The following is a 12,790-nucleotide window of genomic DNA, read 5'->3' as shown; positions in this document are numbered from 1 at the left end:
TTTACGGAAGGATGAGAGTTTCCGAATGGGATCTGCTGAGTTACAGTCGCTGGAAAGGTTGAAAGACGCACTAACCTCGGAGCCAGTATTAAGAATCTATGATAGAGATGCCAGCACAGAGCTCCACACAGATGCCTCGAAAGATGGGTTTGGTGCCACATTGCTGCAGTGGTACGATGATCAACTGTATCATGTCTGCTACTGGAGTAAGAAGACTACAGAAGCCGAGTCGAGAAAGCACAGTTATATATTGGAGGCAAAGGCCGTTTATTTGGCGCTTTAAAAGTTTCGCCAGTACCTGTTGGGTATTTCATTCAAGTTGATTATCGACTGCGCCGCCTTCAAGCAAGAAGCAGGATGTGCCTCGCGACGTGGCAGAATGGGTGGTGTACATGGAGCAGTTCGATTTCGAAGTAGAACATTGGCCTGGAAATCGATTGAAACACGTCGATTGTTTAAGTCGCTACCCACCCCAAATAATGGTTATTTCGACTGAAAATTTCTGCCAGACTGAAGAAAGCACAGGAAGGTGATGCCATGGTAAAAGCGATTTTGGAGATCTTGTCCAGCCGCCCATATGAAGACTTCAAAATTAAGGGATGCCTATTGTACAAAGCTGTCGAAGGAACGGATGTGCTGGTGGTCCCAAAAGTTATGGAAAAGGAGATCATAACAGAAGCACACAAAGCTGGCCATTTCGGTACCCAGAAGACTATGCATTCCATACAACAAAACTATTGGATTCCACATTTGGAGGGAAAGGTATCCAAGGTCATCAGTAACTGCGTCAAATGCATCATATACAACAAAAAATTAGGCAAGAAGGAGGGATTTCTTTATAAGATCGACAAAGGAGCGGAACCGTTGTATACCGTACATGTTGACCATCTGGGAGTAATGGATGCAACGACCAAGCAGTATAAACACATTTTTGCAATTGTGGATGGCTTCACAAAATTTGTCTGGTAGTATCCAACTAAAACCACGAGCAGTGAGGAAGCTCTGCAGAAGCTGAGGAATTGGTCCGACGTTTTCGGAGATCCTTGCCGAATCATTAGCGATCGTGGATCGGCATTTACTTCAGCTGCATTTGAGTCGTATGTAAAGGAGAATGGAATCGAACACATTTGGAGCACCACCGGAGTCCCAAGAGGAAACGGCCAAGTCGAACGCGTTAATCGCTCAATTTTGGCCATAATCTCAAAGCTGTCTGCAGATAAGCCCGACAAATGGTTTAAGTTTGTACCAAAGGTGCAGCGAGTCATCAATGGTACCACACACAAGTCGACGAAGCGCTCACCATTCGAGCTTATGTTTGGCGTTAAGATGAGAAATGATGCCGATTGCAGAATTCTACAGATGCTAGATGACGAAATGTACAACAGTTTCGACGAGGAGCGACGGAAGACTCGGCAAGAAGCGAAAGATGAAATACAGCATGCACAGGATAACTACAAAAAAGCGTTCGATAAAAACAGGAAGAACGAACATGGCTATAAGCTTGGAGATCTCGTTGCCATTCGCCGTACGCAGTTCGTGGCTGGTAGGAAGCTAGCTAGCGAATATCTGGGACCATATGAGGTCACGAAAATAAAGCGTAGCGGGCGATATGAGGTGCGTAAAGTTGGTAACACAGAAGGGCCTATTAATACCGCTACAAGCGTCGACAACATGAAGCTATGGCGTTATGCTGAGGTCAACGAAGAAGCCTGGTCATCAGAGGCTGATGACTGAATCAGGGTGGCCGAATGTAAGATGGAAAGGACGATGAGTCGGTGTGAACGGACATCGATATATCGGTGTGAGCAGATATCGATTGGTCGACGTAAAAGTATCTGCGTGAGCAGATTTACATACCAACATTACTTACATGAACTTTGTCTGGAATCGGGAAATTTTTTACTGCTTCAATACCTTTCTCATCCGCCTGAATACCTTCCTTTGTTATCAAAAATACTAGATATTTTATGCTTGATCTTAAAAATTCGCATTTATCTATCCTTAATTCTAACCTATTTTGAACCAGCCTATGTACCACTTCTTGCAACGTATCTAAATGCTCTTCCATATTTTTGCTCGCAATCATGATGTCATCCATATATATTATTACTTTATCTTGCCTGATTAGGTCATCGAAAATTTTATTCATAAAACGTTGAAACACTGCTGAAGCGTTTTTAATCCCCATGGGCATCCTTTTATATTCAAATTGTCCTAACGGAGTGACAAATGATGTGTATTTGATTGACGTTTCTTCCACGTAAACATGGAAGTAACCATTTTTTAAATCTAACTTTGTGAAGATTGCTTTGTTTACTAATTTGTCTAGCAAGTCATCAATTAAAGGTAGTGGATAGTTGTCCTTTATTAGTACTTTGTTTAGTTTCCGAAAATCTATACATAAACGTAAATCTCCTGTCTTCTTTTTAACTAATACAATTGGCGAGGCAAACTGTGAGTCACTCGGTCTTATTATATCATTTTCTATATACTCATCTAACATCTTGAGAAGTTTTTCTTTTTCAGTGTATGACAATCGTCTGGGCGAACAACTGAAAGGCTTATCATCGCTTAACAATATTTTCATTTCGCACCTAATTATTGGAACATCTGGCCTTTTAGTTTTTACATATGTGTCCTCGAACATCTTTACAAATTGACAACGTGTCTTAAAATCTATATCTTCTCCATAATTATAAACTTGTTCTTGATCTTCTACAATCTGAATATTGAACATGTCTTTGTCAAAACTATCTACCAATTCCGGCCCATCACATTGTTTTATGTGCAGTTTATCGCAATCTTGTTGTCTAATTATATTTTGCCTGTTTTCTGTTGAAAAGTCTTTTTCGCTCTTAACTATTTTCTTATCCGTAGAGACTCCTGGATGCCTTTTTACGATTTCTGCTTCAGCTAATAATTTCATAACAGCTTTTTCATTTGAATTATCGTCCTCAATAAATTGATCGTCTAACTGCTGTGATTTGGCGTCAATATCATTTAACAGTTGTGATTCACTATCATTGTCTCTTAACAGTTGTGATTTGGCATAATTATCTCCTAACAGTTGTGATTTATCATAAACATTTCCTAACAGCTGTGATTCATCGTACAATCTGTTATCGTTAACAGGGTGTGTCTCTAACAGTTGTTGCTTAACAGTCGCAGTCTGTCCCCTAAAAGTTTCGCTGCTTAACACCGGACAGTTAACAGTTTCTGCTTTTAACAGTGGCTGTAGACTAGACTCATATCTTACAGTGTGGGTAGAGGTTTCTGTTTTCCGTTGACTAACCATATGTGATTGTTCGGAAAACTTTGCGTTATCTTTCTTTTTTATGGCATCGAAATCTTTTAGGGCCTCTAAATTGAAATTTATGCCGCATGTATGCATGAAGTCCCTACCTAACACTGCTTCATAACTCATAGACTCATCGTCGACTATTAGTAAATCAAAATTAAATTTTATTTTTCTTTTCGTTACAAAACAAGATACTATTCCAAATGTATTTAATTTGCTTTTATTGATTCCAACATAGAGATTATTGACCGGTTTATCCAGTGGTATATTCAATGGAAATGATGATTTCTTCAGAAATGAAATAGGGCTTCCTGAGTCTATGAGGCATTCTGCAGTAATAAACAAATTAGGTTGGCTTGAAAAATAAATATTAAAATGTCTTACATAATTGTTGTTGAGCCCGGTGTTTACGTTGAGTACACCAACACCCTTCTTCTTCTTCTTGCATTCCGCTATGAAATGACCCATCTCTCCGCACGCATAGCATGATCCCGGCTCCCTCTTCGGCTTGCGGCACTCCTTGGCAAGATGACCTCTGGAATTACAGTTGTGGCATCGCCTGTTGTTATCCTCCTCCGTCGTCTTGGTGCCTCCCATTCCATCGTACTTCGGAAGACATATGTGCGCAAAGGCTTGTAACATTTGTTCTGGATCTCCGAATCTCTGAATACGCGCTTGGTTACGTAAGTTCAGCGACGGTATTCCTTCGATGATCTGTTCCAAGAGCTCATCGTTGTCCAATTTGATCGATTGCGCTAAAACGATCTTTTCCTCGAAATACACTGTAAAACGCTCATTTTGTTGCCATTTACGCTGCTCAAACTTTCGTCGTAGCTCCGCCTTCGAAGCTCCAGTGCCGAATGCTAATATCAATTGGTCGCACAGTGTTTGGAAAGGCTCACGCAAGCGAGTCGGGTTTGCATGGAGCCAGTGCTGAGCATTTCCTTTTAATTTTATGGCTAATAGCATACGAAGCGACTCCTCATCAAGCTTGCACATGGCTGCAACGCTTTTGAGTTGGCTTACCCAAATGCGCGCACATGACTTCCCTTCGAACTCCAGCGTAACCTCCTTTGCGAGTGCGAGCGAGACAGCTGATCCACTTCTTATTTCGTTTAGCTCATTTTTTTCTTCTCTAGCACTGCCCGTTACGTTTTTAGTGTTGCCCATAGCTTGATATACAGAATCGCTGTTTTTTGTTGTTGTCGTTGTTGTCGCCTAACTTTGCGATTTCTGACGCCGACCGTTGCGCAGCTGTGCACAAATCGAGCACGTGTGTGGCGTCGTTGTTGTATGTTTCGATCCCGTTACCGTTGTTCTTGTTGTTGCCGTCGCCGAAATTCGCGACTACTGGCGCCGACTGCTGTGCAGCTGCGCGCACAAACTGTGTGTGGCGCCGTTGTTGTATGTGTCGATCCCGTTACCGTTGTTCTTGTTGTTGCCGTCGCTGAGATTCGCGACTACTGGCGCCGACTGCTGTGCAGCTGTGCGCACAAACTGTGTGGCGCCGTTGTTGTTGTCTATTTCTGTTGTACTTATAGACAATTGATGCGCAACTGTGTTATTCTGAGCATTTTGCAATTCCTCTTTGCTCAATCGTAATTCTTCCTGTAGCTTCTGAATCGTGTCTAGCAATTCCTGGTGGACACTCTCTCCTGGGCTAGAACCTTCGCGATCATTTTGATTCTGCTCATAGCGCTCATTGTTGTTGGACGATCTACTTTCCTGGCCAGGCAGAACACTTGCAACGCTTAAAAAAATCGTCGCTTCCCGATTGCATCTCCTCAAACATCTCCGGCGAGGCATCGAGCAATCGCGATATCAACTCTGCCTTACTGCCTGTCGTGGGCAAACCCAGCGCCGTCAGCCACTTCTTCAGTTGTGCCGTGGTGTACTTCTCGAATGTAGGCGTGTTCATTTTTTTTTTTTTTTTTTTTGATTTGTCGATCCCACTTCTGAAAATTGTGGTAGTCCCGCGCACACAATAAAACAATCTCGATGCAGTTCAAACGTCCGATTTATTTCACTGCTTCATCAAGACTGAACAGCGTAACTCAATTCTGTATAACATAGAATGTGACATATTGAGAGAATCGATGCAGAGAGCCAATATCGAGAGAGAGAGTTCGGATAGCTGAGAGAGCGTTGAGTAAATATGTATGTGTGTATGTATATGTAGGCACACGTCCTACTACAATACATACATTGCTGCTTGCTACTACTGCTATCCTTCTCTTAACGGTCGCGCGTCGATCATACGTTTGCCACCTCATTCCTACTACCGCTGCTGCCCCCTCTCTCCCATATATACACATGTATATGTGTATGTATGTGTCTCTATTGAGTGTCTTCGTTGCATATATTCGTATGTACATGTGTATGTACAAATTATTTGAATCAATAAAATGATTTTACTTTAACCAAGAGTTTGATTAAATTAATAACACCTGAAATCCAATAACTTGAAATGAAAGGCGGAGTATTTCTTATTACTGTTTATTACAGGGCCGATGTGCCTCTGTTCGAATAAAGAAATGAACTAAAACATAAATTCAAACAAGACAATCCCGCAACTTATGATTACGAGATCGTTTCATAGCGGCCACGCAAATATGTCGTGGTTGCCGGCTATGCAACGACATCCGGTCAAATGCTTATTCAGCTATTTGGCCAGTGTCGTATTCGGTCAGCGAACTCAGACCGTTTGTTTGTCTTAACTACTCCCCCCCTCGAGGTTAAGGCCGCCCTCGGCCGACCCTATCTCCGCAACGACGTCCCTCAGCAGCTTTGCAGACCTTCTCGCGGTGATGATGTGCCGACAGGTGAGGCCGACACAGATGAGCGCGCAACATACAGCCGCCACGGAGAACGCCACGTTGTAGGTGCGATGCGTTCCTGCTTCTTCCTTGAATTTCTCGATTTCCTCCAGGTTTCGTTCATTTAATCGGTGAAGGAACGGGAGGCTCAGAATGTCTTGGCTGGCGGTGATATTCAAGATAGGGAAGTTGGCGATCCCAGGGACTCTACTCTGGGCGTTGTTGTGGTTGATGAATAGAGTCCCGTTGATTCTGGCTCTGTCGTTGAAGGTGATGAGGTGCGTGCCTAGCACTCTGATCTCGGTACCGTTGTCGACTTGAATCATTGCTGGATTATCGTTGACTATGATAATCCCTCGTCTACCTCGGTGATCGCCTCCAGGTCGCTAGGCTGGATCTCGCAATGTGCCGTGCCCCCTGCGTGTATTTCCCTTGCGCATGAGGTCTCTGTCGCCAAGCGACAAAATGTGGCCCCCGGCGAGACGGTGCAGCTCTGAAGATTATGAGTTTCTCCATCACAATCGGCTATGACGTTGTCCGGCATTCTCAGAATGAAGTTTTTATGGGCGACAGGGTAAATAGTTATTTTTCTACAGGAAAATTTGACTTTGGGAATTTAATAATAAAGTGCAATGAGTTAGGGGACTGAAGAACTTTTACGGACGAGACAGACATAAGGTCACCTATCGGGGTGTTGGTGGGTTCCTCTAACCAAATTGATTTCAAGTCTGCGTGATCCAAAATGTTAGGGCTAACTATGTTAGCTTTAGCAAGTGAAATAGCCAACATTAAATTCTGCAACTCCATCGACAACATTCTATTTCTAGCCAACAAAGTTTCATACAGGTGACTTGTATCGATTTGTGAATTTTGAGTTACTTTTAAAATTTTGTTGACCGTGGAGGTTAGTTTATTAATTTGGTCTTGAACTCTAGTGTTTATTTCTATTTGTCTATTGTTGGAATTTATCAGTTGCATCTCCGTGAACCTAGTCCTTTCTAAATCACCTGCATCAGGTGTACCTGCCACAACCTTTAGTATGGACCCTAGGAAGTCTATGCTTCTCGCGACCCTGTGGTGCGTACCCAAGGCCTCTAGCAAGTCCTGCAGATGCACTGTATCTACGACCAGGAGCTTCTTCATGTGAGACTGTGGAAAAACGTCAATGAGCTTGACTGTCTCTTCTACAACTCGTTCGTACTCCGACAGGTTCGCGGAATGTTTTACATAAGCATACTCTTCCCAAACCAGGACTTGCCCATCTATGATGGGGATGTACTTGGCGTGCGAGTAGTCGGTGATGTGCGCCGAAGCCAGCGACAAAGAAAAGACAAGTATGATTTCAAACCTGTAGGGTGAAATGTGTGTTTTATTTTTACTTTAGTTTTTTTTATTAGAGAGGTTACCCAGCACCAAATGGAAGATTGATAGAAACTTATGCCAAGGTGGCTAAACATAAATGCGCCTAGTGGCTGACGAAACTATTACTAACTAATACTAGCGTGCCTAGTGCCAAAAAAGTAGGTGCCTAGTGGCTTAAAAAATATAAATGCCTAGTGGCTAAAAAAAGGAGAAGAAAGGGGGTCATTATATGTTGTCTTTATGGACCACCCTCCCCTTAATTAGGACCGTGGTCCCCAGGTCCGCTTCTACCGCTCTTTCTTCGCACAAAGGCGTCAGCTTGTTTCCCAGCCTTCTGTTGGACTTAACTAATACTTTCTCGCCAACTTCAAAGACTCTATTCTGCCGCGACGCATTCTCTCTGCTTCTTAGCGCGTTTTGAGCGTTTCTTATTTTGCTTTGGATCTGATCTTGCGGTTCGTCTGAACGTGCCTGAACGACATCGACCGGCCTTCTGTTGGTAACAGAGTGTATTGACTTATTGTACTCCGTTGCCGCCAACAAAATGACTTCTACTGCGTCACTTATTTTCCTGTCGATTTTTAGACACCTAGCAAGCTCTAGCAAGGTACTATGAAATCGCTCTACCTGCCCATTCGAAACACTGTGCAACGGTGGAGCATTCGCAATGTTGACTCCAAAACTGTTGGTCAGCATTGTTGAGATTGTCTGTGAGTTCAATGAGGGTTCATTGTCACAGTAGATTGTCTTAGCCTTTGGGAAGAAATTCATCAATTGAAGAATTGCTGGCTTCAGATCTTCTATGGTTCTCGACGGGATGGGCTGAACTACAGCGAACTTGGAGAACTTGTCGACGCAAGTGAGGAAGAATTTCTTATCAGTGGAAAAGATGTCTATGTGTAACATCTCCCCCGTATGTGAAGGGATTGGTGTTTCGCCTAATTCCTGTTTCTTTGGGTGTCTGTCGTACTTGGCTCTGCGACACACCTTACAATTCAATGTTATCTCGTTCGCGAGCTTTGTCATTTTGGGGAAATAATAGTCTGTTAAGACCTGCTTGACGTTCTCTTGTGCAGCCCTGTGGGCGCGATTATGTTCGTCCGTCAAGATTTCCCTTCTCTCATTGATGTCGAAGATGTCGGCGACTATCTTCTTACAATGTTGGAATTTAGTTGCTGGGAACGTTCGAACCAGTTCATCTTGAATCTGGGCGAGGGTGTGGAGGTCGCAATGGATCGCGTTGACCACTTTGGGGTTAACTGCAACCTTAATTTCCCTAAATAAAGATTCCCTGTCAACGAAATGAAGAGTATGCCGAGTTTTTTCTCGGAACAATATGACTCTCCTAGTTAAAGGGTACCTTGCCTCCTCAATCACGATCTGATTCCTAAAGCAATTTATTGGCTTATCGGTGGTCTCGATGGTGTAAGTGGCGGAAGCTTCGCTATGTATCGTAGCGACATCAGAGCTTGGAGTGTTGTCTACAAGGGAATTCACGTTTTGCCGTGACAATGCATCAGCTACGTGGTTTTCTTTCCCGGGTTTGTAGAATAATCGGGCGCCGGTCTCGTCGATCCGGGCTTTCCAACGCTTTATCTTTGCATTGGGGTTACCCTCGGAAACTGCAAAGGTCAGAGGTTGGTGGTCTGTGAAGATATTGATTTCTCTTGCTCCGTAAATGTATTGACGAAGCTTTGCTAACGCCCATACAATTGCTAGGAGTTCACGCTCGTTAGTAGCGTAGTTCGCCTCTCTGTCTTTGAGAGTTCTAGAAATCATTGTGATTGGACGGCCCTTCTGTGATAGGACTGCCCCAATACCGTATGCCGAGGCGTCGGTGGTCAGATCGAATGGCTGTTTGTAATCGGGGTACATTAGCATGACCTCTTCCGACGCCAGAATATTTCTCAGTTTTTCAAAAGCGTTGCGCTGTTTTTCATTGAAGAACACAGGAATATTCTTTGATTTGTACTTGCTGACTGTGCCGTTTTCACCTTTTAAGATGTCGGACACCGGCTTTGCGATGGCAGCAAAGTCTTTTACGAAGCACCTATAGTAGCTGGCCAAACCTAAGAAGGATCTAACCTCGTACAGGTTTTTTGGCTCAGGGTAATGCTGGATGGCCCTTACTTTCTCGGGGTCAGTCCTAGCTCCCTGATCGGTGACTATAAAACCAAGGTATTCTACGCTTGTTTTGAAAAACTTAGATTTCTCTTTAGCAACCCTCATGTTTGCTTCACTTAACCTTTTCAAAATCACGTCAACGTGTTTGACATGATCGCTTTAGTTTTTTGAGAAGATTATGACGTCATCTACGTAGACGTAGCATGTCTTGCCAATCTCTTCACGGAGCACATCGTCGATGGCTCTTTGGAAGATGCTCCCCGCGTTCTTTAGACCGAACGGGAGCCAACAAAACTCGTACTTGCCTCCATTTACAGAAAACGAGGTCTTCTCGCGATCACGTTCCGCCAGAGTTATCTGGTGGTAGCCTGACTTCAGGTCTAGTGTCGTGAAATATTTCGCTTGTCCGAGGTTCGCCAATATCATTGATATGTTTGGCATTGGGTATTTATCTGCAATGGTTTTTGAGTTCAATTTTCTGAAATCTATTACCATGCGTTTTTTCTTGTTACCCTTTTCGTCTACACCTTTTTTGTCAACGACCCAAATTGGGTTATTATACGGTGATTTGGATTTTTGTATGATTTTGTCTTTAAGGAGGTTTTTTACCTCTGAATCGACGAAATCGGCCACACCCATAGGGTAAGGGTATAGCTTAGAATGTATAGGTTCCTCGTCCTCCGTTCGTATGGTTGCTACAACCGAAGTGTTGAACGGTAATGCTTCGTCTGGGTCAGCAAAGGCATTGACCCTGAATTTTAGCATTTGTGCGAATTTAGCTTTGACGCAAGACGGGGCATCTATATCTGCTGCTGTCGTGAGGTTAACGCTTACGCGTTTATGATATTGGATGGTCTCGGATTTGGAGCCAATCCTTAATTGCTTGTCTTTTAAGCACAAATCGACTCCCGCTTGAGCTAGGAGGTCATGGCCTATAATGCCATCGAATGTCGACAGATTGTTTAGTAAAAAAAATGAGGCGGTTACGCCGAAGATTTGTATTAAGCATTTTTCAGTTATTTGGTTTGAGCCATGGATTGAATGAATCGAGAATGGCTTATCGACAGGGGTAATGTTTTTTAGTTGCTGAAATGGCTTTATGTAGCTCTTTGCAGCGCCCGTGTCGATTAAAAATTTTTTGCTGACTCCTGCTACTCTGCGTTGAATGAACGGTAGCAGGGACTCGCCCCTAAAAAATTGACCGCATCTTGGTCTGAATCTGCGTCGCTGTCTATATTGCTGACGGCCGACGTGGCTGCCTCGTTGTAAGAGGGAAATGCTTGTGCCTGAGGTGTGTCCGGCGTGATATGATCAACTCTTTGTCGCTGATCTTGTCCAGACGTGCGCTGAGAAGCGGAACGTTTCTGGTTTTGGGTATAGTCATTACCCGAGGGGCTTGGCCTTGAAAACGCCGTTTGTTGCCGAAATTTGGACGAAGATGGGTCTACGTCCATTGGCTCCGGCGTGTCTGAGCTATTTGGCTTGCTCTGTGCCTGGTCATTTTGCTTGCTACCCTGCTGTTGCTTAAAGTGTGGGGACTTGGACTGCTTCGGGTTTGACTTTGGGTCTTTCCCTTGAGTCTTCTGTTCCGCTTTGTGGGCTTTTTCTTCTAAACTTTTAGCGAAGTTAGCCGCGAAAGCGTACCTTTCGTGATTTGATTCGATTTCTTGAGCAAGGGCTAAAGCCGTTGGTAGGTCTTTAGGTTTCGCAGCAAAAAGTACATCTGTGAGGTTGCGTTTAAGCCCAGAAACAAAAACTCGCAACGCATCGTCGCGGAATTTGTTACGTAAGCCCTCAGCTAGGGCTGACTCGTAACTCATGTTGACTTTGTTTATCAACAGTGTGAGCTTTTTCTCTACCTCGTCATAATATTGAAGCAGTGGCATGTTGCCCTGCCTCAATGTACCAAGCTCCTGTTCAATGACATGCATTGGGCGCTTGTCGCTGTATGTGAAGTCGAGGCGATTTATGATCGCCTCAACGTTCAAAACTGTAGCGAAAGAGGCAAGAACTGCATCCGCAGGGCCTCGAATTTTACTTCTAATTATAATTACTGCCTGATAATGGCGCGAGCTACCATTATATGGCTTGAAAATTTCGTAGGCGGCTAGCGCCGCTTGTCTCCAAGAGACATACGACTCTTGGGCCCCTGTAAACTCTTGCAGACATTTGACGGCATCCAGTGGCTCGTCACAACGTATGTCGCTTCTTATCTCAACGGCCTTGTATTCTTCAACTACAGGCGGTGTAATTTGAACTGAAGCTACTTGGTTGGACAACTCATTAATTCTCTGAATTAATGCTTGCTGCTCACGTTCGTGGGCGACAGCTTGCTCAGCTAAAGCGTTGCGAATCGCTGCCTCAACCACTGTTCTAAGTTGTTCTGGGTCCATGTTTGGTGAAGAAGCAACAAGAATACGTTTGCTCTTTACAATTCTGTTCCTAAGAACTCTAGTATGACTATCAGAGTCTGACTCTGAATCGGAGCAATGTTGCTGAGGGGTTCTGTAGCTTGAAAACGGCGAGCTCATCGGCCCGAACGTTGAATGGGTACGGAAAAGAAAACAACCAAACTCATGAGTAGGCGACTGAGCGCAAAAACAACAAAAAAAAATTCAACGGGTCGAATTACGAATGATGCAAAGCTAAAACTTTTTTCGTAAACAATGTGGCAAAAAGAAATAAACACAGTTCTTACTTAAAATGTTTTTTTTTTTTTTTTTTTTTTTTAATTCTAAGTTGCAAAATTTAATGAAGCAGTTTAACTTTCGATTAATTTAATTTGCTAAGCAGACTTAAAAACTTTGTTAAAAGGAACTCCACTTACATGACTTGTTACGAAAATTTATAGGGTAGGAAAGGGTATATTTCCCACGCAGCAGTCACTGGTTTGTTGTTATTATAATGGGGTAGGCTTCCCGCGCAGCAGTCACTGGTTTGTAGTTGTCGTTGTTTTTTTTTTTTTTTATTTTCAGCGTTTGCTGTTGTTCTTATTGTTGTCACTTTAGTTTTTACTTTAGCGTTTGCTGTGTTTTTTGTTTTTCTTTGTTTTTATTGTTGTCACTTTGGTTTTTGTTTTAGCGTTTGCTGTTGTTTTGTTTTCTTTCTGTTTTTAGTGTTTGTCACTGTAATTAATGTCCGTTTGCTGGTCGAGCAACGTTGTGATTTCTTGTTTTTTATAACGCGATAT

The 12,790-nt window shown here is 43.3% G+C and overlaps 1 protein-coding gene across 1 annotated transcript; it reads right to left on the bottom strand.

The window, feature by feature from the left end:
- Positions 1 to 3,019: 3,019 nt before the first annotated feature.
- On the bottom strand, positions 3,020 to 4,489 carry LOC117577290 (uncharacterized). The gene is made up of 2 exons (XM_034262266.2): positions 3,683 to 4,489; positions 3,020 to 3,627 (listed from the first exon to the last, which is right to left on the bottom strand). Exons 1-2 carry the CDS (start codon positions 4,466 to 4,468, stop codon positions 3,616 to 3,618), a joined length of 798 nt encoding a protein of 265 aa, XP_034118157.2. The 5' UTR covers positions 4,469 to 4,489; the 3' UTR covers positions 3,020 to 3,615.
- Positions 4,490 to 12,790: the final 8,301 nt, after the last annotated feature.

The sequence above is a fragment of the Drosophila albomicans genome, unplaced genomic scaffold (assembly GCF_009650485.2).
Source record: "Drosophila albomicans strain 15112-1751.03 unplaced genomic scaffold, ASM965048v2 utg000333l_pilon, whole genome shotgun sequence".
NCBI lineage: Eukaryota > Metazoa > Arthropoda > Insecta > Diptera > Drosophilidae > Drosophila > Drosophila albomicans.
This window is presented reverse-complemented; position numbering and strand designations above follow the sequence as displayed.